At 39.4% G+C, this 24,058-nt stretch overlaps 1 protein-coding gene across 1 annotated transcript in view; it reads left to right on the top strand.

Annotated features, from left to right (window-relative positions):
- The window catches only part of B4GALT6 (beta-1,4-galactosyltransferase 6), a 59,601-nt gene extending 44,290 nt beyond the window's left edge, over positions 1-15,311 (top strand). Inside the window, exons 5-9 of the mRNA XM_036244484.1 lie at positions 766-882; positions 8,763-8,950; positions 13,201-13,323; positions 13,601-13,702; positions 14,208-15,311. Of these exons, the coding sequence (XP_036100377.1) occupies positions 766-882; positions 8,763-8,950; positions 13,201-13,323; positions 13,601-13,702; positions 14,208-14,355 (678 nt within the window). The 3' untranslated portion in view covers positions 14,356-15,311. The remainder of the gene's footprint in view (positions 1-765; positions 883-8,762; positions 8,951-13,200; positions 13,324-13,600; positions 13,703-14,207) is intronic.
- The last annotated feature ends 8,747 nt before the right edge of the window (positions 15,312-24,058 follow it).

The raw sequence follows: 24,058 nt of genomic DNA, 5'->3' as shown, positions 1-24,058 counted from the left end.
ATAATTTTATTGTCAATTTAAATTTGAATATTATCTTCCCTCTGAAATAAACATAAATTGTAGAAAACTTTAATTGTACATTTTGATTAAATTAAAAATATTATATTAATATAATTATAAAACTTCATGTATATTCTAGGACATATCTGTTATATTTCTTAAAAATATCTTCAGGACAGATAAGCCATGTGTAGGATAATAGTTAGCTAAGTGGTATCTCTTTTGAATTTAATTTAAACACCATAAAGTTACTCTTTACACATCTCTCTTCCTCATTACTGATGTCTCATCCATAAATAAATCCTGTCTATTTTCCTCTTAAATGTTTCAAAACAGCATTTCCCCTCTTCTCCTTCACCTTCACCTCACTTCAAGCTGTTATCACCATCACCTATTGCATTAATTTCAAACCATCTCCCTGAGACCATTTTGGTTTCCTCAGTCAACTCTCTGTGTAGTCTCTGCCATCACCAAATCTCATTTTATCACTCTTTTTCAATCTTTTCACAACTTCTCATGGTGCTCGTAGGATAAAGACCATAATCCTTAACTGCCCTCAGGGCCCATTCATACCTCCCCAGGTTCACAAGACCGTAAGTGGCAAGGGCCATGTCTGTTTCTGCTCACTGTTACTTAGATCTCTGGTGAGAAAATTCATAAGGGTATGACTTTACAACTGTTATACGTTTGTAAGGATTAGTAGTCATCCTTACGTCTAGGGCTTGTTGCTATGTTATTTACATATATGACTGTTTTGCTTTGAAGGTGGCAGTTCTCATTCCTTTTCGTAATCGCCATGAACATCTTCCAATTTTTTTCTTGCATCTGATTCCAATGCTCCAGAAACAGCGACTGGAATTTGCCTTTTATGTCATTGAACAGGTGAGAATATTTTTTCAAAATGGTAATCAAGTCTACTAGAGCATCATAAACTCTTGGATGTGGTTTGATTAAAAATATTTAGCTTAAGGTTAATTGGGTAACTCAAATCCTTGGTTTTCTGTTTGGATAAATTGAATTTTTGGTTCTGCTGTTAATGGCATATACCACATTTTGTTAATTCATTTATCAAATTATGTGTTCCTATTATTTCATCTTATATCTTATTAAAGTAAACATTTTTTGTCTATTCTGTGTAGTATCAGCTAAATATTTCTCTTGTCTCAGTATTTTATATACACAATTTATTTCATTCTTATTTAAACCCTTTAGAGATATTTTCCATACTTCTATTTTTTTCCACTTCTGTCGTTACCTAGTTTTACATTTAAAAAGTTATCTTTCATTTCTTTCTTGGTCTTTTCCCCATCCCAGCTCCCAAACATTGGGGAAATTGCTGAATTTCGCCACTGACTTCTGTATAACATTTCTAAAACTGTACATTTTGTTTATATTTCAAATACATATAATTTGGATACTTCTGGTTTTGACATTAATGAACTCATTTTGTCCTGATCTTTCCTTTTTTAACTCACACTGAACCTGACTAAAAATATGTATCAGTAGTCAGAAAGTAACCTGTTTTATGTTATCAGATGCTGGTTCTTTGGAGGTAGAGTATATTCAAAATTTTATTCCTCAGATTGTAATATTTAGTATGTTCTGCCAGCTCCTGTGTGGTTTATTCTATGAAATCCTTTACTCTTTCTTATTTTTTTTCTTTTAAATTTCTTGCCTTTAGCTTATTGCATCGATTTATTCCCCTGGAAATACTTTGTTTTTAATACAATTTATGCTTTTCTGTAAGTCTATCACCCTTAAGGTTTGTTCTCTGTGCACATGATGATCATGTAGTACATAGTGCCTATGTACTTTTTTAATGTAACAACCTGTACCATGAAAATTGACTTTTTAAAACCTGATAGCAAGTAAAAAAATTTAGCTACTTTCGTGATAGCCGTAGTTGTGGATGTCTAGGTCAGTTTTCCCAACTGCAACTCTCCTTTTTTAAAAAACTTCAGTGTCCATGACATGTTGGGAGATGAGCTGTCTGCCTCTGTGTTTTTGAGGATGTATTCTCCTGGGAGTCCAGCATCAGCGAATTACCTTTCGAGTGTGACAAAGAAATCTTTGCAAAGCAGCTGACATCTATATTTTATAAACCTCTTAGGTCAGAACCTCAGCCTCGATCAATATTAATTCAGGCCAGTGTATCTGCCAGTGTGTAGTTTTGTGCAGCAACATCCTTACCACATATGAAGCAGAAGAGAAGTTTTCTGCTGGACTGGTGCCCGGAAGTGCTAGGCAGTGGAAGAGCTGCCCAGAACTCCTGGTTTAATGTGGGAGATTGTACACACACCCACCCCTTCTTTCTAAACTCCTAAAATGAGAAAGAAAGAAAACACTTTAAAAATAATTATTAAACCACAAGGACAAAGAGATGGAAGGAGTTGGGAGATTTCAACACATTGCTGGAGGTCAGGAAGCAGATGGACCACTGGCAACTCCCTTGGCAGAGCAGAGGCTGCTCAGACCCACGTGCTCGGTGGGGGTGATTGCGACAGAACTGAATCAGTGTCCTGGACAAACCCCTGTAAATCTCAGCACTTGAAAGGTGTCACAGAAGACATACTGAAGCACTGGACTAAAGTTGGGGGATTACTTGAAAGTTTGATTACAAAGCAGTCAAGTCCCCAGTTCCTCTTTTTTTTTTTTTTTTTTATCCTCACCGGAGGATATGTTTTATTGATTTTTAGAGAGAGAAACACCAGTCGGTTGCCTCCCATATGGGATTGAACCCACACACTAGGTATGTGCCCTGACTGGGAATCGAACCTGAAACTTTTTGGTGTATGCGATGATGCTCCAACCGACTGAGCCACCCGGCCAGGGTGCCAGGTCCCTCATTTTTGCTTGTGTTGCCAGGTGGTTACTTTGTTGTATCTTGTGGAGAATGAAAAGTTTCTCTGGAGAAACTCCTCTAGAGAAGGTCCCGGCTGTGCTGACTGAGCTGTGCTGTGGGTCCCCCAAGCAGAGGGTTAAGTCAGTTCAAGTCAGTCTATATGTGACTCAGGGGACCCTCAGGCCTTCTCCCTGTTTGGCCTTTTGAAGCCAGCAGTTAGGCATGAGTCTCCCCAGCTTCTCCAGCTGAGGCAGGGCATGTGTGATATCTTCACTAGAGAAACAGATTCGCCCCAGGAAAAAGATACCCAACCTAATATTTGGAAGTTTCCATAGAAAAAGGCCAGTTTATCACCTCTATGCAGCCCACTTTCATTCATTCAGCAAAGCAGATACAAAAGTGGACACACCAGGGAAGGCCTCTCCTGTTCTCATGAGGAGAGACAGGCAGTTAACAATTGTGTGATGTGTCAGGTGGTGCTCAGGGCTCAGAGTCAGGGCAGAGTAAGGCAGGGAGAGGTGTTCTTTTATACAGAGTAATCAGGGAAGGCCTCTCGGCAGAGGTGAGGTTGGAGCCGTCCTGAATGATGTAAAGCAGCAAGCTGTACTGCTGTTGGGAGAAGTGCATTGGCAGGAGATGCGTGGAGTGTGTGGGCAACGAGGTCATTCTTGCTAGAGTATGAGTGGAAGAGATGTTAGGGAGGAAGTCGGGGGTGGGGGTGGGGGCGGGGGCGAGAAGCACATAATGAAGGACCTGCCAGGCCAGGGTAAGGACTCGGACTATTCCACATGAGAGTGGAAGACTCTGGAGGGTTTTGAGTAGAGGAATGACATGACCCAACTGTTGTTTTAATAAGACGACTGTTCAGAGAATAGACTGAGGGGGATAAGGGCTCCAACAAGAATAGTTAGAAAGCTTTTGCTATTGTCCAGGAAAGATGTTGACTTGGGCTGCTGTGGCAGGAGGTGAGTAGTGGTTGGGCTTGGGCGACATTGGGTTTGGAAGTGATATTGTTTGCTGGTGAGTTGGATAAGCAGTGTGAACAATGGAGGACGGTTAACAGTGGTGCCAGGGTTTTTGTCTTGCACATTGTCTGAGCTATGGACATGTAGAACACAGCAGAAGAGCGGGCCTGTGTGGTTTTAGCTTGGTTAGGGATTTGCTCATGCACACGCGTGGTGTATGTGTGGTGTCTGCGCTGGAGTGATGTGCCACCATCCTCACATACATAGGTGGGCATTTCCTTCAGCTTTTTAGTGCCTTTCTTTCCAATGTGATTGGGCAGCCAAGCGTTCTCATATTTTGAAGAAACCCTCCACAAAAGGAGACAAAACCAGTCAAACAAAAGGGAGTGTAAAAAATAAAAACAAGAGACTTTGGAGGGAGAAGAGGAAATCTAAGAAAAGAAAAGAAAGGAAACTCATAATCAGTATCCACAGAGAAGAGATGAAAGATAATGAATCCATGAAACAAAGATAGGACGCCATAAAGAAAGAATAATCGGAACAAGAAAATGATTGAAAATGAAAATATGAGAACTAAAAGAGAACTTTCAATAGAATGGCTGGAAGATCAACTTAAGAAAATGACTCCTAAACTAGAATGAAAACATAAAAAAATCACCCTAAGAGTACCAATACCTCATGGGGTAAACAGCATCCTCGCCTCCTTGTAACCAGGCCCTTATGTGGTCCTCCTGCCATGAATAAGGGCCGATGTGTGGGCAAGCACCTGCGGAGGGGCAGCATGTGACTTCGGAGGTTAGGTTGTAAGCGACATGGCTGCTTCTGCCTTGGTCTCTTGGATCCCTCACAGGGAAGCCAGCTGCTGTGTCATGAGGACACTCAAGAAGCTCTGTGGAGAGGAGCCGACGTGCCAGCAGCATCTGGCCAGCCACATGAATGAGCACCTCGGAGCTGGATCTCCCAGCTGAGGCCCAGACATCGTGGAGCAGAGAGAGACAGTATCTGCCATGCTGTCAGAAGTCCCTATCCACAGATGCTGCGAGCATAATAAATGACCGTTACATTTTTAGCCACTAAGTGTTTCCGTGATGTGTTACACACCAATAGATAACTAACACACTCACTCATCAGGGTTCTGGAAAAATATATCAGAAAAAATGGGGTAGGGGGTCATGGAGAATATAACCAAAGAAATAATGTAAGAAAATTTCCCAGAAGCAAAGCCATGAGTCTTCAGATTAAAGAGGCCACATGTACACCGGAGTAAAATATAGATCCACTATGGAATATATTATTCTGTAATTTTAGAATACAAATTAAAATAGGAAGATATCCAAAAGGTTCTATAGAAAAAATTACCAATGACTATGTATCATAATTGTATGAACCTTCTCAGCAATGCCGATAGCTAGAAGACTGTGTAGCCATGCCTGTAACATTCTAGGGGAAAGTAATTTTCAATCTAGAATTTTCACCCAGCCAAAATGGCAATCTAGTGTGAGGATAGATTTATGTTATTTTTAATTGTTAATGTATTAAAAATATTTTTTTTCATGAATTCATACTTAGGAAGCTGCTCAAAGATATGCTTCGGCAAACTGAGAATGTCAAGTAACATATAAATGATCTAGAGAATGAAAGAGAAGTCCCAGGACAACAGGGTGATATTCAAACATGGTCAGACCAGTTCAGATGGGCGAGAGCTGAGGGCAGTGGGAGCTGGAGTTGGGCTTGGCGGGTGGAGAGAGAACTGATAGATGATTTAATGTGTTTGAATGGTTACATGCATTATTAAGAGATATAGGGCATATTTATTGGGGCTTTTGTGCAAAGTAATAATAGTTCTATAGTAAACTAAGAAAACAGGAGACAGTTATTAATTCTAGTTTGAGAAAGAAAACTAACCAAATTCATTCAGCACTCAAGAAGTATTTCCGTCATCCTAATAATATAAACAATATTGAGTTAGCCAAAAATTATGATATGACTGTATATATTGGGAGAATGGGTGGAGGAGCAGTGTGTTAGTGTACATCCTCCACAACCATGATAATAAGTCAATAGACAACGTCTAAAGTTAATGATGCAAGGACATACCAGAACTCTCATCTTGAAATATGGAGATAAGTACCAGAATACACTTCTATAGGAGTTGAAATGTATTGTTCTTGGAGGATGAAGATGGGCAAGATATGTAACACATTTTGAGTACACGCCATTAAGTATTGTATCTACAGTTAATAAAAACATGTTTTAAAACAGGCTGAATTCACTTTATTTTCTTGTATAAAATTATGTGGTGGCCACAGGTGGAGCTGGGCCCTCTGTACAAGAACTCTGGTGTGGGTCTTTACAAGATGATCAATAAATTGCTGATAGGGAGACCAGGTGAGCATGGTCTCTTTCCAGAGGTCAGGGTGAGATAGCTGTAGTTCTTGGAGATTGCATCAAAGGTGGCCTTGGCAAAGTTGTCCAGGGTGGCAATGCAGCCCGTGGCCGAGGTGTAGCAGCCGTGGGTACCAGCCATCAGCAGCAGCTTCTCGGGCACTAGGGCTGAGACGATGCCAGAGCCCTTGGGGGCGAGGATGAGGCTCACCAACATAAAGCCACAGCAGCTGGTCACCTTGCAAGGAACCGTGTGGGGCTTGCCGACCTTGTTCCCTCAGTGACCTCATGCACAGGGACAATAAAGAGCTTGACCAGGATGATGGTCCCATGATGGCAGTGGCCACTTCCTTTGAGCGCCTAACACCCAGACCAACATGTCCAGTGTAGTCCTCAGTGATGACAAATGCCCTGACCTGGGTGCTCTGGCCAGTGCAGATCTGCTTTTGCCTGGGCCTGATCTTCAAAACCTCATACTTGAGGGATGCTCCCAAGGAAAACTCCATGATCTCAGATCCCATGATGGGCAAGGAGAAGAGAGAGAGCTCTTCCAGGGACTTGAACTTCAGGTTCTTGAGCAGGCGGCCCAACTGGGTGCTGGGGATCCACTCCTTGTCCTTGATCTTGCCTCCGTGAGCTCTGTAGCCTGGGCGCCGACCCCAGCAGTGACCTTGACCCCCAGTGCCTCTGCTCAGTCTTCCACAGAAGCTGCACGGCTTCCCATTCCACGCCCCCGGCCTCCGGGCCCTCCCACAGCTCCAGCGTCATCTGCTCGGTGGTGTTTCCTTGGAGAAGAAGCAACAAAAACAAGTTTTAAAACCTTGAAGGAAAGTAGTTCAAGCTGATGTTAATGTGCCTGTAATAACATCATAATTTACCATTATCTTCTATTCTCTCCATTTCATTGCTGAAGAAAGAAGCTGTAAAAAGTGAAGTTGTTTTTACTACCTCAAGTTAGTGCAGGACCCAGGATTGAAAATGAATAATTTCTGTAGTGAGGTGCACTCCAGTGCCGACCACGTAGTGTGTCTCTTGCTTCTGTCATAATCCCCTTTTCTTTTATATTTTGGAAATGATTTTGAGAAATATTGCTAAGGCCTAGGTAACTGCTCTTTAATTTTCTTTAGATACAGAATGAACTTCTTAATTTTTTATTTTTTTTTTATCATCCTCACCCGAGGACATTTTTCCATTCTTTGTTCAGATAGAGTGGGAGGGAGAGAGAGGAACAGAGAGAGAGAAACATCGATGTGAAAGGGACACATCGAGTGGTCGCCACCCGCACAGCCAACCAGGGCAGGGGACAAACTGCAACCGAAGTACGTGCCCTTAGCGGGAACCGAACCCGGGTCTCTCCGGACCGCAGGCCGATGCTCTAACCGCTGAGCCAAACCGGCCAGGGCCAGAATGAACTTTTTATTGTCAATGCACCTTAATATAATTTCCTTTATAAAAAAAGGTAAGTGGTTATAATATAGAATGTTGGTTCTGTGTAACAAGTTTCCATCTTTTGTTTCATAAATGCTCTTGGTATTTATTTAATCCTCACCTGAGGATACTTTTCCATTTATCTTCAGATAGAGTGGGAGGGAGAGAGAGACACATCAATTGGCTGCTTCCTGCATGACCCCAACCAGGGCCAAGGACTGAACCGCAACCAAGGTATATGCCCTTGACTGGGATCGAACCCAAGACTCTTTGGTCTGAGGGCCAATGCTCTCTAACTGCTGAGCCAAACCGGCCAGGGGCTCTTGGTATTTATTATAGGCAAGAATAATAAAAATAAGAACTGTTTGTTACCTCGGCATTTTAATGTATTTTTTCTAGTAATGAAAAGTGGTTATAGTAAAGGAAGTTAGGCTTTGTGTAATAAGTTCCAATTGTTTTTGTCTTTGTTATAAGCATTAGTAATCAAAGTTAGCTCTCCCTGACCTTGTTATATAAGAGAAGGGTTACCCTTTGCTTCTCTTAGTCTTGATAGCATTTGGAAAGCTTCACTAAAAAATACAACCTGCCCTGGATGGGTGTCTCAGTTGGTAGGAGCATTGTCTTGTACACCAAAACATTGCGGGTTTGATCCCTGGTCAGGGCACATACCCGGGTTTCAGGTTCAATTCCTGGTTGGGGCATGTATGGGAGGCAACCAATCGATGTCTCTCTCTCTCTCTCAAAAACAAACAAACAAACAAACAAACAAACAAACAATATATCATTGGGTGAAGATTAAAAAAAATACAACCTATGTAATTTTTAATGGCTTTATTTTTTCTGGCCATAAATCACCTGTATCCTGATATTTGAAGTAACACAGAAGCGTAAATGCTGTCATTATATAAATGTGATGCTCAACCAATAGACTAGATAATAACATTGCTTTCTTGTAATTGACGAAAGCATAAAATAATGCAAGAAAATTTAAATGGTATATTTGAAAACCTTGAAGTATGTTTATTATTTTATCTATTGATTCAGATGTATTTATTACTTGACCATGATTCAACAAGTTAGAAAACCTAAGAACAGTCAGATGGCATAGCCTGAGTGGCATTTCTGTTTTTGTCCCTGTGCAGACCGGCACACAGCCGTTCAATCGTGCTATGCTCTTCAACGTGGGCTTCAAAGAGGCCATGAAAGACAGCGTGTGGGACTGCGTGATCTTCCACGATGTGGATCACCTGCCTGAAAATGACCGAAACTATTACGGATGTGGAGAAATGCCACGTCATTTTGCAGCAAAGCTGGATAAATACATGTATATGTAAGTAATGTGCATCTTCCTGATACTGTATAATGTACTTGCAAAATCGTATCATCGGAATGGTATCATCATCATGTGTCCACATGTGAGATTGTTCAAAGCCTAAAGAGTATGGTTAATTCCAGCCCATCCTCATGGGGAGCCAGGCTGTGGAGTCACTGGTCCATGTAGGTTCTTCCTCATGAAGAGGTTTGTGTGGATTTGGGGGAAAGAGCTTGGTTTCCACTGTCAAGCAAATATGGGTGTAACTTCTGGTTTTCACACTGAACAGTTACCGGAGTTATCAGTTACTTGTACTCTGAACACTGGTTTCCCTGTTCATTGGAGTAGTAGAGTCCATCCACGGGCTGCACTGTGATCCCATATGCTGCCCCTGCCCATGGAGGGCACAGCACCCATGGTCTCCCTTCTGCTTCCCCTTCTCCGGTGGTGGTTCCGTGCAGGGAAGGTCCTCTCTTCTGCAGTGTGTCGTCTTCTTTCTAAGCTATGGATTCTTGACATGCTTTTAATAATAAGAAACACACTTTCTCATTCTCTGACTGGAAATACCTTGAACATAAACAGTTATTGAAGCTATGACAGTAACTTTTTAATTTTTTTAAATTACTGTTTACTTTCCGTTTTATTTTGTATTAGTTTCAGGTGTACAGCATAGTGGTGAGACAATCGTATACTTCGCAAAGTGTTTCCCCTCTTATTTCTAGCACCCACCTGGCACCATGCATAGTTATTACAAAATTATTGACTATATTTCCTATGCTGCACTTCACATTTCAAGACTATTTTGTAATTACCAATCTGTATTTCTTAATCCCTTCAACTCTTTCACCCAGCCCTCGAACCCTCCGCTCCTCTGGCAACCATCAGTTTGTTCTCTGTATCTGTGAGTCTGTTTCTGCTTTGATTGTTTCTAATGTTCTTTAGATTCCACATTTGAGCGAAATCATATGGTATTTGTCTTTCTCTGACTGACTTATTTCACTGAGCGTACTAACCTCTAGGTCTGTCCATACTGTCACAAATGGTAAGATTTTGTTCTTTTTTTATGGCCGGGTAATATTTCATTGTATATATGTACCACAGCTTTTTTATGCACTCATCCATTGATGGGCACTTGGGTTGCTTCCATGTCTTGGCTATTGTAAGTAATGCTGCAGTGAACATAGGGGTTGTATATTCTTTCAAATCAGTGTTTTAGGTTTCTTCAGGTATAAACTCAGAAGTGGATTCACTGGATCATAGGCAGTTCCATGTAAACATTTTTGAGCAACCTTTATACTGTTTCCCACAGTGGCTGCACCAGTCTGCATTCCCACCAGTAGTGCACAAGGGTACCCTTTTCTCCACATCCTCGCCAACACTTGTTTTGTTGAGTTATTGATGGTGCCCTGGCCGGTTTGGCTCAGCGGTTAGAGCGCCCGCCTGGGGTCCGGAGTTATTGATGGCAGCCATTCTGACAGGTGTGAGGCGATATCTCATTGTGGTTTTAATTTGCGTTTCTCTGATGATTAGTGACATTGAGCATCTTTTCATATGTCTATTGGCTGTCTGTATGTCCTTTTTGGAGAAGTGTTTATTTAGGTCCTTTACCCATTTTTTTTTTTTTTTCCTCACCTGAGGACATTTTTTCCATTTTTTGTTCAGATAGAGCGGGAGGGAGAGAGAGGAAGAGAGAGAGAGAGAGAAACATCGATGTGAAGGGACACATCGAGTGGCTGCCACCCACACGACCAACCAGGGCCGGGGACAAACTGCAACCGAGGTACGTGCCCTTAGCGGGAACCAAACCCGGGTCTCTCTGTACCGCAGGCCGACGCTCCAACCACTGAGCCAAACCGGCCAGGGCCCTTTACCCATTTTTTAAATTGAATTGAATTTTTTTGGGTGTGTGTGTTGAGTTTTATAAGTTCATTATAGATTTTGGGTTTAACTCCTTATCAGATGTATCACTGATGAATATGTTCTCCCTTTCATTGGGATGCTGTGTCAGTAACTTAAACTGACATTAAAGCAGGAAGGTCTAATCTAGGAAAGAGATTACGGTTTTCATTGGCTAATGGAAGTGGAGAGGAGAGAAAACGGCCAGGAGCAGGGGAGATGACCCCTATATGACAGTTTTGCCTGCTGCCCAACCTACAGAGTAGAAAGAAGCAATGACACGCGCAGGTAAATCAACACTAAACAGGAGAAGAACGGCCTTTTCTCGTGTTGCGGGTGGTTGTCATCTTCAGAAAACCTCTCTCTGAACACCACTGTATCTGAACTCCAAGTCTGGCATTACCTTGGGAAGGTCATTCAGGTTCAAGATCTGGTTCTTAGCACTTCTGGAATAATTTTGGTCAGCCTGCTAAAGTTAAATCTGATTCAGTACAATTGATTTTCTCTTGAACATATCATAAAGGTCATATAAACTAAGTATTCTAAATTATCTTTTTTACTTGAACAATATTAATTTCTAGTGAATAAAATAGTCATATCTACCTAGACTAATCCTGGGGTTAGTAGGGTATCTTGGAAGGTTGACTAGAAGTGAGAATGCTGGCTTAGGGAGATGGTAGCAGGCTGGGGATGGCAGGGAGTGTGGACTTCATCCCTGGGGGAAGCCTGACGCAGCACCTCTGCCCAGCAGCGATGCCCACACTCTGCTGGCTGCTGACCACAAAGCTCAAGTCCCCATCTTAGCGTCTTCCCCCTGCGGAGAGTGTAAGATAAACGCTACTAAATTTTCGCTTGTTGCACGTCCGTTTTCTATTCTTTAGTTTATCTGTTATGCCTTTGTTTTATCTAATCTTTTTCCAATCTGGGTATAGTCCAATTGATTGTTTCCACTGAAGCAGAAAAATAAATGAAGTTAACGTGTGTGCCAGTTTAGACATGTCAGTAAACGCACACATACACACACACATGCATATCTACCTGTCTACGGATCTTAGGATTCTCCCTAAGGGTTGCATCAACAATGAAGTAAAATCGGCTTCCTCCCTTCCTCTGAGGCAACTGTGCTATAGTCCCGGCCAGGTTTCCTTCAGCTTGCTTTTCAGATGCTGTGCGTGGTTGTGTTTTCCCTTCTGGTCCTCCCCAGTGGCATGGCCCTTTTAAGGGCTCTAGCACACTACTCCCTGATAGCGCATTTGGGGCCAAAAGAATTATTCAAATCTGCAAGTCTAGGGGTGCCTACCTCAATATCAGAAATCCAACGTATATCTAAATAAATAACTTAGTTTGACAAATTCCTTGGAGTATGAGTTAGGGAAAGGCAAGGAAAAGTAAAATTCAAATTTAAAAATATAGTTATTTGTCAGAGAAAGACAATTATTCTGTAATTTTACTTATATGTGAAATCTAAGACACCCCCCCCCCCCCAACACACACACAAAACTGAATTCATAGATACAGAGAACAGATTGATGGTTGCTAGAGGTGGAGGGTGAGAGGCAGGTGCAATGGGTGAAGGTGGTCAAAGGTACAGGCTTCCAGTTATGAGATAAATAAGTTCTGGGGTGTAATGTACAGCATGGTGACTATGGTTAATAGTACTCTATTGTGAAAGTTGCTAAGAGAGTAGATCCTTGATGTTAACTAGACTTACTTTGGTAATTATTTCACGATATATACATATATCAAATCACTATGTTGTACACCTAAAAATAATGCAATGTTATGTGTCAGTTATACCTCAATAAAAAGTCATTTCTTTAAATATTAGTGCATTAAAAATACATGTATTTGTAAACATTCAAAAGTATTTTGGGACTATAATCCAAACAGATATATATTGTCACTTGAAAATTAAATACTAGACTTGTCTTTACTAATATGCATTTATCTTGGTCTATATAATAAATAATGCATTTATAATTATGTTCTATTTAGAAAATTTTATTAGCTTAGCAACATGTAACATCGCATTGACAGCTATTGATGGATTTAATTAAGTTCACTTTGCTGTAAAAATGAACAGTTTTGAACACTGGGTTTTGAGTATCATAAAGTAACAACACTAAATATTAACTTTCAATTACCACAAGTGTTTTTACATCACAGTTAGGTGTGCTTGTTTCGCTAGAATAGAAAAATGTTTTGTTTCTTGGGGTGCGTTACATTTCCCAGAATATGATTTAATCAACATAATTATTTATTTGGAAAACAGCGGTGTGTTTTACAAGGCACATTGAGGACTGAAAACTTGATTTTACGTGGCAAACTGTTCTGGTTTTATCTTTAGGATGCTCTGTTCTGCTTTCTTTTAGTCTTCCGTACAAAGAGTTCTTCGGTGGTGTGAGTGGACTGACCGTGGAGCAGTTTAGAAAGATCAATGGGTTTCCAAATGCCTTCTGGGGATGGGGAGGAGAAGATGATGACCTTTGGAACAGGTATGTTGAGGTACAAATTGCTTACTAGCAGAATTTCTATACATTTTCTTTCTATTGGGTAAATTGTACTTTGCTCTCCCAAGAAAAGATTCTTTGGGATGGAAAAGTTTTGAAATTCCTAAATCCTTTGTGTTTCTCCTTCTTTTCACAAAGAGGGCCTTCTAGAATTATTGCCATCACACCCATTAGAGCATTCTTTTGCATTTGAAATTGAACTCATACCATCAATGTTTATGTCATGTTATTTCTGTTTTCATTTGCTGGTATTGTACTGCAGGGTTCACTATGCTGGGTATAACGTAACAAGACCGGAGGGAGACTTGGGAAAGTACAAATCTATTCCTCATCACCATCGAGGTGAAGTCCAGTTTTTAGGACGGTAAGTTTAATATCTTCAGAGACCATGGTTCCAAAATTATTTAATGTATGAAAGATTTAAAATACTTATTGCACCCAAAAAAATCTTCTGAAGGGAATTTTCTGTCAATGTCATATTTTAAAAAATAGAAGTAAAGGATTTTTGTGCTTGTTTTGGAGAGATATACATATATCTGCATATACACATATATTTATGTTATATTAAAGAGTCCAGTTAACTTTATGGAAAAAGTGTTTTTTTTCTAAATAAAAAACATAATACATTTTATTTCTTGAGTATGTCTAAGTTGTAAAGGTACAGAATAATTTTTACAGGTGGCATTTTAAGACTTGTAGAAATGCTAATTTAGATGGTTTAGAGAGGTTTTTAGTTATGTTTGAGAACCAACACTTGTAAAGAGCATAAAATGCTTTAATTTATAAAAATGACCATGAGCATATTTCCCATCAGTTTTTCTTTTTGCACATGTTTCTGTTACTTTTCATTTTTTTCTCCAACACTATAGGTATAAATTGCTAAGGTATTCAAAAGAACGCCAGTACATCGATGGGTTGAACAATTTAATATACATGCCAAAAATACTGGTTGATAGGTTGTATACAAATATATCTGTAAACCTCATGCCAGAGTTAGCTCCAATCGAAGACTATTAAAGAAGTCGCTCTTATGGCAAGATAGACCACAGTGCTGATCATAAACTTAGATTGCACTCTCAATGGAGGTCAGCGAGTCGATGTGTCACAGTGCCCGGTTCATGGAAGAAGAGCCAGCAGTTCTCAGTGGTCACAGTGCGGGATTATTTGCAGTCAGCCTTCTTCCTCCCATCCTCTGCTCTGAGACACACCCAGTAGCAAGCACTGCAGAGACCAGATGCCATTGCTTAAGACTGGAAGTTAAGAGTGCCCTGCAAAGAAAGAATTTTTATACTGAAATCTATAATTTAATTCAAGAGAATGCTTTATTTCTGTTGAAACATATTTTGTACATAAGTGATGTAAATTAATGCGTTTAAATCGCTGAAAAATAAGATGTGTTGTAGTTTTGCATGTAATTGCTTATGCCTTTATTGGACTTTTATAAACATTTTTTTATTTGCATGGAAAAAAACAATGTAAATTTATGAAACTAAACAAAAGGTTAACCCTTGTGTGAAATGAAGGACCTGTCAATAATTGACAGCCAACTAATACAGTAAACTGTTATACGAGTTTTGAGCTTTAGACCTTCAGCCTTCTGTGTGGAAGAAGTCACAGCTTTCTTAGGGTCGTACTGGGTGAGAAGAAATGGCTTAAACAGCTTTCCTTCCTACCAGGATTACCTGTGTTTTTCCTTGCTTGCAATATCATCAGATTTTGCTAAATCACAACCATAATGTTTATGCATATTGCATGAGTATTACCAAGAAAATCTTCAAAGTTGTGATGTGACATGATATCAAGGACCTCGTTATGTTCAATGCCTTTCATGTACCTCTGGTGTCCGTGTCAGGGATTTTGTGCCTCAAAAAATGTTCCCACTGTTGTGTGTTTGTACACTGTTTTTTGTTTGTTTGTTTGTTTTGGTTTTTAGTGAACAGCACTTTTATTATTTCCAGTTCAGAAGAGCCAAACATTTTTTTTATTTAAAAAAAAATAACAACAAAATGATTTTTAAAAGAATGAGTTATATGGAAAACTCAATAGTACTTACAATATACAAATGAATTATACTACTAGATAAGAAATTAAATGTTCTATTTTTATGAAGATAAATGCTTAGTAGATAAACATAAATTTTTTAGTTCAATTCTCAGACTCATAGAATTCAAGTTTGGAAGGGATTCTTTGTAATGTTGCCCAATTTCATTCATGCTGTATTTTTTATTTTTACAAAATTATATGTCTGGTGTTAATTATTAAAATTTCCTCACTGAAAGCATAATTTAATAGAATTATAGTACATAATCAGTTTAAATACATTGATGTTATAAAGCAGTTCTTGGAAAATAGGTCTTAACTTCCTGACATCAAGTATATTACTTTATCTTAAATTTGGATGAGACGTTTATATGGCAAAACCAAACAAGATTTTTACGTTGAAAATGATCAATTATTGTTTACCAAAGAGTCTTTAAAACATCTTAAGGTATTTTCACAACTTTAAAACAAAAAATTATCTATATAGTGAATCTTTAAAAACAGTGAATAATAATAAAAATCTGTATTCGAGAGATGTTTGAATAATATTTGCCTCATAGATGATTCACCTAAAATAGAAATAGGGTTATTTATATCAGATTGTAAGTTTAATTTTTGAAGTTGGGATTTTCTATGGCATAATTGGTAACACAGATGACCACTAACCAAATCACAAAATAATTGAAATTCTTGTCCTTTGAAAAAACTGATAGCTCTCTGTTATGATACCAAACAGAAATTTTTCACATTTTTTCTTAGAAATATTTCCAAAATATTTGTCTCTAACTTTTTTTGCTTGTACTGAAAATAATGAAAAATCAAACCTTCTGAAAAGTAAATTTGTTCTTAATTTGTCTATCTTTGATTTCTGTCATTGTCAATGTAGTTTTTTAATTCAATGAAAGGAAAAAAAGTAAATTGGGAAAGTTACCATTTGTTGATCACTAACAAGATAGTAGGGGCTTAGGAGCATAATTAATCCATAAAATAATTAAATAATTAAATATTTTAGTTGTGGGGAAATCAGGGCTGTTTCTGAGTCTTATTAGGAAAACATTTTTTAATATGGAGCTACCCATATTTTGGAATTTTTTCATTTTGATGTACATGTTACAATTTCAAGAGAACTCCGCTCTACTAGAATCTGCCTTATTTTTTTGGAGGGGTTAAGTCTAATAGTAATTTTTGTTTTAGGAGTGAGCCATGAATATTTTGCTTTTTTTCAGTTTTGAATGTAGTATGTCCTTCTGTGAAAACATCTTATTAGTGTGCTTGTTGTCTTTTGTCTTTTGTTTGTTTTTGTTTTGCTTTTTAACTGCAGACTTAAAATTGACTTTTGCCTACATCGACTTATATGTTTCAATAAAAATGACAGAGTTTTGCCCAATTATCTTTATTATGTGAAAATAAATCTATTCCACAAAACAAATAAATATATTGCAAATGCAAGTTATCTTTTTTATAGTTTTCTTACCAACTCTATCAGGTGCAATGCTAGGTATGTCTACGGAAAAAGTACTTCATTTCTAAACAAATCAAGTCAAACAAGTGGAAACCTTTCTAAAATTATGAAGACATCCTCTGATTACTTATTCATTCATTGTCTTAGTCTCTAGAAACATACATCTGTGGACATAGTTATTACAAGGTCCCTCAGGCACTACTGGGAAAGTGATATAATGCCTTTCAACTAGAGAAAGTAATGATTAATGGGCCTATTTGTAGAAAAAAGGAAAAGTGTTCACATTGACTGTAACATTGTATCTAATTCATAGTGAAGTTAGTCATTTAAAACCTCTGCCAGAAACTAGGGTTTAATGAATATGTTTTTAAAATCTAAATTTAAATTTGTTTGTATTTCGTGAAAACCTTGCTTACAAAATTATGTAAGTACAAAATTACATATTAAAAACTTGCTTATACTCCTTTCCTAGCCAAGAGAGTGATATCCATTTTAAGAGAAAATGGAAAAATATGCAATACAATAGTCTCCCTCTTTTGGAGGCCCCCCATGAGTGAAAGCAGATTTTGTGTCATTTTATTTGGCATTTGCTTGTCTTTGTTGTATTTCTTTATGTATTTTTTTTTCAGACAAATATTAGCACTCTAGATTTATTGCCTTGCATTTGCAAGTATGCCAATCTAGAGAACTAAAATGGCCATAAGTGGTGTTTATCAGAAAGAGAAAGTGTACTTAAGATTGGTTTATTTATTAAGATCTGAAAGGCTTTTACATAAATGCACTGAAATAAATGCTAGTAATTTCTTGTATTCTCTCTCTCTCTCTTTTTTTTTTTGCTTCTCATGGAAATGTTTGTACTTTTTTATCATTGTCTTTTATGAAATATAATGTTCTAAAGACTTTGTGTGATGGTGTAATTATTTTCTCTCGGGAACATTTTTGGGGTTATCTGGGGTTTTTATTGTTGTGTTTGTTTTCCTAAATTCCAAGAGAATGGTTGATGAATACCTTGGTTGCACTAAGATTGCAACATAAACAGATGATCATAGCATTTGTCTTTGCAACAGTTTCAGTTAAATACATTTAGAGATTACTTCATAGTATTTTCCTCAAAAGAAACACAGTAATATTTAAATATTTGTCCTCAATACAATTAGTAACCTATTGTATCAAGGTGAATATTTAAGAAATCATTTTCATCATTACTTTTCTTCTTCCTGAACACTTTACTAACTAAAGTGATATGTTATGGTCAATTCCCTTCTTTTTTCCAGATATCAAGTAGTATTGAAGATCTTGAAGGCAAACAGTCAAATCTCAAATATACATAGGAACTAGATTTGTATCTGGCCTAGATTGTGAGATCATGACTTTTATAAAATTATTTATGTAATGAATTCTAAGTATTAACTTTTATGCACAGCATGAGCTACCAGGATATTGTCACTATATATCACAAATAAAGCCATTCATTAAATCATAATCATTTAGTCATTTAAATCATTCAAAGCCATAAAATTGAGTTGACTTAGTCGGCCCCAGGTTCTTACCTATAGTAGTAATGGGTCCTTGCTCAAACATGCCTACTCAGTTTAATGATCTTGTGTGTGTGTGTATACACATTTTATTTTTTGCACTGGATTTAAGGTTGTGGAAATATTCTGGAACAAAATTGTCTTATTTAGAGAATTCTCTTCTGAAGGAATGCACTTTATTGCTCTTTCTCTTTTTTAAAAAAATATTCACCCAAGGATATGTTGAGAGAGAGAGAGAACGAGAACGAGAGAGAGAGAGAGAGAGAGAGAGAGAGAGAGAGAGAGAGAGAAACATTAATTGGCTGCCTACCATATGCACTTGGAGAGAGAAAGAGAAACATTGATTGGCTGCCTACCATATGCACTTGGACCAGGGATCGAACCCATAACCTAGGTATGTGCCCTGACAGGGAATCAAACCTGCAGTCTTTTGGTGAACTGATTTAACTGACTTTAGAAAAGATAAGTCACAAAATTATGTTATAATTAAAAGAAAAAAAAATGTATGGGTTTAAAAAAAACATCTTTCACAACACATTCCTATAACGTATTGTGGCGGACCTGAATTCCACTGCTAATTGAACCTTTCCGAATTCATCAGTTGAAGTTTGTGTGTGGGAGGCTCTCCAAGAGGTAGCCATTGGCCACCCTAAATGAGTTTACTGTCTTCTGCGTGTAACACTGACATAGAGGAAACTAAAAACCCACGTACCCCTCAGGTGAGGTGCTCAGCTGTGGCCTCTGCAAACATTGGTTTTATATTTCACTAATGCATTGTTAGGCCAGTAGAGAAGCTTTGCTCCGGGCACAGAATATTTCTTACCTTAAGCCTTATACCTCAGAAGGTAAGTTGAGATCATTGTTCTGCAACGGACCTTGATGATTTGCACTTAACGTTTAGGAGGGCTGCGTGGAAGGTGGTGGTTATAAGCAAAGACTCGGGAATGAGCCTGATTTGAGTTTGAATTCAGGGGTCCACTACCATTAGCTGAGAAATTTTAGCAAAACTGTAAACCTCTGGTCTTCAGTTTCCTGATCTCTCAGTTGAGGAGGATAGGGACTGCACAAGGATTGTTGAAATGATCAAATAAGCGAATCTTAGGGGCCTGACACACTGCAAAAACTTGGCTCGGATGAAGTCAGTTTTCATCTTTAGACTAACAACCTTTTCCTTCATGCAAATTGTCCTGGCTCACAAAGAAAGATACCCATTCTTTCATTCTAGGATGCGATGTCAGTGATTACCTTGTATGCGTGATAATGTATATAACAATTAGTAAAATTGGCAAAAGTGCACAATTAGATGTTCATGTGGGCCTAAGCACTTGCTTTTTCTCTCCTGCCTTGGCGTTTGGTTCTGGCTTTCACCTGTCCTCGATTTCCTCGGGAGACTCCTCCTCTGCCATCCATTCTTCCTCTCTTCTGATTAGTAACTCCCTTTCTAGGACCACTTTCCAGCACTGTCCATAGAATGTCCTGTGATGATGGAAATGTTCTAGGACTCTGCTTTCCAATATGGCATTCACCAGCTAGCTGGAGGTGACTGTTAGCATTTGGAATGTGAACAGGGCCAGTAAGAAACTGGATTTTTAATTTTGTTGAATTTTAAATAAATTTAAATAAACACAGCAGGTGACTTCTTGCGCTTGCAAAGCTTTAACTACGTGGTCTCCCTAGTTATGTGCAGGAAGGAGACTCCCAAGCTGTGTCTCCAGCTCAGAATTCTTAGTTCCTGAAACACATTATCAACTTATTGGTCATCTCCACCTGCTTGTTCACAGAAACTTAAACCTCAGCATGTCCTAAGCTGAATGCATCATATCCCTCTTCAAAACCTAGTCTTTCTCCTGTTTTCGTCCACTTAGTGACTTGAGGACAAATCTATGAGTCCTCCCTCTTCTCTGTACAGTCAGCATAAACTCCACCTCCTCCTAAGTCTCTAGTCCATCTGGTCTTTCGTTTCCACAACTACCTGGATCCTCCCAGTCTTTTGTCACTACAAAGGTGTGTTGTCTTCTTTGAATCCATTTTCCATATTGCCAAAGAAATTGTGTCTTTCGATATACTACCTTGCTTAAAATCTTTTAGTGGCTCCCATTACCTACAGGATGAGGTCCATGTATTTCTGCTTCTTATACCAGGTCCTTAATGACCTGATTTCTGCTTTCCTCTCCAGGACCAACACTTCACCCTTCATTCATATTGCACCCTTTGAATTCTCCAGCCACCTGTGAACTACTTGCAGTGGCCAGCATCATGCCCCTTTACCCTTGCACGTTATCTTTTCTATCCTTGTCCACTAAAGGATCTACTATCTGTCTCTTAAGACTCAGTTGGCTCTTCTGGAAGCCTTCTCTGGCCAGCCCAAGTAAACTTGGCCACTTTCTCTTGCACTCCTGCCCTATAGCACATGAACCCCATTAAAACACATCTTACGCTATTACACTTATTTGTTTGCATATTTTCCCCCCAAAGATTGGGAGCAGTGGGGTTTGTCATTCATTTTTGTACTCCGGCATCTAGCGCAGTGCTCACTGAGTGAATGCTTCTGCCAGGGAACATGATTTGCTATCTAGTAGGAAAGAACAATCTGCAGCATTCTGAATTACTGTTCTGTTAATGCATCTGTGCCACCTACTTACTGACCCGTGAGAAGTACAATCAGTGCCTGATTGTGACTATTAAACATCATCATCAAAATAGATTTGGACCCACCTACAAGTATAGAGAGCCAGGCTTTTTTTTATTCAACACATTTTTAAAATTTAAAAATATTTACTAAGCTTTAGAAAATTAATTATAGATTAGTGTGTAAAAGGAAAAACACAGCATAGTTAAGAATTTACTACCGAGGTAATTTTTTTTTTTTATCCTCACCTGAGGACATTTTTCCATTTTTTTGTTCAGATAGAATGGAAGGGAAAGAGAGGAAGAGAGAGACAAACATCGATGTGAAAGGGACACATTGAGTGGCTGCCACCTGCATAACCCAACCAGGGCCGGGGACAAACCGCAACCGAGGTACACGCCCTCAGCGGGAACCGAACCCGGGTCTCTCCGGACAGCAGGCCAATGCTCTAACCACTGAGCAAAACTGGCCAGGGCTACCGAGGTAATTTTTTAAAATAAAGAACATCAAACGTGAAAAGTGAAAGTCACCCTGCAAAATAAATGTCACAAGACACTTAATATGATGATGAAAGAGTTTGAGAGTGGATGCTGAAAACATCTGTTTGACTTCTCAAAGTGAAGGTGTTAATTTACCTCTAGAACATAATTTACATCTGAGGTGGTTTAAAAAATATACCTAGCTTTTATCTCTTATGATTCTGACTTTCTTTTACATGGTCCTCCCTCCTCTCCCCTTCCTTCACCCGCTCTTCCTGGTCCTTTCTTCTCTTCCATCACCACCGTTGTTGGAATCAGGAGAAATCATGGTGGTTATTAGTTTTCCTGGATTCTTTGGAATCCTGTGAGTGCTTTTGTTCAGGCAGAACAGGGTCACTATGGAAACCAGACTTCTTCATTAGACCTGGTATAAATATCATTTTGCGTATGGCGATTATATTGTCTTTTAACCCATCTGGCGACTTCCGGAAGCCTTATCGCCAGTCTCTTCATCCCCAGTATTTTTGGGCATTTACTAAGCACCTGCTGTGTCCCAGGCACTGTGCTGAGTGTTAGTTTAGGAGCATAGAGGTGAAAAAGACCCTTCCTCCTCCTAAGCAGGCTACAGCCAGGTAAGGGAGATGCTTGCCAAGGGCTTCAAGGGGCCAACCCCTTTCCCCTCTAAATAGTTTATATCCTACTTGGAAACCCAGTAGAAAAATGGGCAAAAGTCCAGTCCCATAAGAGGGGAGTTCTCACAGAGTTCCCCCCACAGGCTCTGTGGGGGAGGACACCAGCTTGTTACTGTGGAGGGGGAGGGGAGAGCGTTCCTTCTGATTTTTCCCAGGGTTCCCATTTGGAAAAGACAGCTGTCTGTCTGCTGGTGGGCGCTTTTCTAGGTCTTAGGCTCCGGAGAGCGGGCGTTCATTTGGGGCAGGGGGGCAGTTTTTGTTTTTCTTTTGGTCGGCTTCTGTTGGCATTTGTGGGTTGCAGATGTCTCTAACACCCAGGCTGGGATGATTGAAGAGACCAGAATAAATAAATAAATAAATAAATAAATAAATAAATAAATAAATAAATAATTCCCTGGAACTCACAGCTGGGTTGTTCCTGACATCTGAGTCTCCCTGGGCGGTTCACCTTTTTCATTCCACTTTTTATTTTTCTGAGAGGGTTTCTTTATTGTTTATTAGTCATTAGTGGAAGAAGAAAAAGGAGTTTACTCCATCTGGTCCAACACAGAAGAAATAGCATGTAAAAAGAAAGGTAAGGAACTGTGCCTATGTTGACTTTCGACGTCCATCTGGTGGTTGTGACCTGTGGCTGTAACTCTGCAGGATGTTACCATGGGGAGGGGGACTAGGGAAAGGTACAGGAATCCCTGTATTATTTCTTACAACAGCATGTGAGTCTAGTTGCTTCAAACTGAAACATTTCATTTAAAAAGAGGCAGAGTCCTATATGAAAGATGATCAACTCCACTCACAACAAGAGACATATAGATTAAAATTGCATCAACGTACCAATTCTGATGTATCAGATTAGCAAAACCCCAAGAATTTCACCACCACCGTTGGTGAGGTTGTGTAGCACCAGGTGCTCACATATGCAGGATGCAAAATGCCACAACCTCTGTGGAGGGGAATGGAGCAACATCCAACAAAATTACTAAAGCATTTGCGCTTTGTCCTAGAAATCCTTGTTTAGGTTTCTATTCTAAAGACATATCGCTACAGATCTGAAACAACATGTGTACATGTTTATTCATGGAGGCATTATTTAGAGTAGCCAAAATGAGTACCTATTGAGAGTATCTGTGGTCACCCACACACCGGAGCCCTCCAGGGCCATATAAAAAGGAGGCATGGATTCTATGCTGATTTGTGTTGGTTTCCAGGCTAATGGTGTCCTGTGGGAAAAAATAAGATTCACGCACTATATAAAGCGCTGCTTTTTGTGAATGAAAAAAGGGAAAATAAACGTATGTTCCTTCCTTCCTTCCTTCCTTCCTTCCTTCCTTCCTTCCTTCCTTCCTTCCTTCCTTCCTTCCCCTCCCTCCCTCCTCCCCCCTCCCCTCCCTCCTTCCCTTCCTTTTCCCTCCCTCCCTCCCTCCCTCCCTTCCTTCCTTCCTTCCTTCCTTCCTTCCTTCCTTCCTTCCTTCCTTCCTTCCTTCCTTCCTTCCTTCCTTCCTTCCTTCCTTCCTTCTTCAAAAGAGTGACTAGCAGAACAAACCAGAAACAGATGCAGATGGTGGTCTGTGGAAGAAGGGTGGGGGTGGCAGTAGTTAGGAACTGGAGCCATGTCAATGTTTTTATATAACTGAAAAATTAAAATTTAAAAATGAACCCTAATATTGATTTTATTTATTTATTTTTTGTTCAGGTAGAGTGGGAGGGAGAGAGAGGAACAGAGAGAAACATCGATGTGAAAGGGACACATCGAGTGGCTGCCACCCGCACGACTGACCAGAGCTGGGGACAAACTGCAACCGAAGTACGTGCCCTTAGCGGGAACCGAACCCGGGTCTCTCAGGACCGCAGGCCGACGCTTTAACCGCTGAGCCAAACCGGCCAGG

The sequence above is a fragment of the Molossus molossus genome, unplaced genomic scaffold (assembly GCF_014108415.1).
Source record: "Molossus molossus isolate mMolMol1 unplaced genomic scaffold, mMolMol1.p scaffold_m16_p_6, whole genome shotgun sequence".
Classification (NCBI taxonomy): domain Eukaryota; kingdom Metazoa; phylum Chordata; class Mammalia; order Chiroptera; family Molossidae; genus Molossus; species Molossus molossus.
Note: the sequence above shows the minus strand (reverse complement) of the source record. Positions and strands in the feature narration are given on the sequence as shown.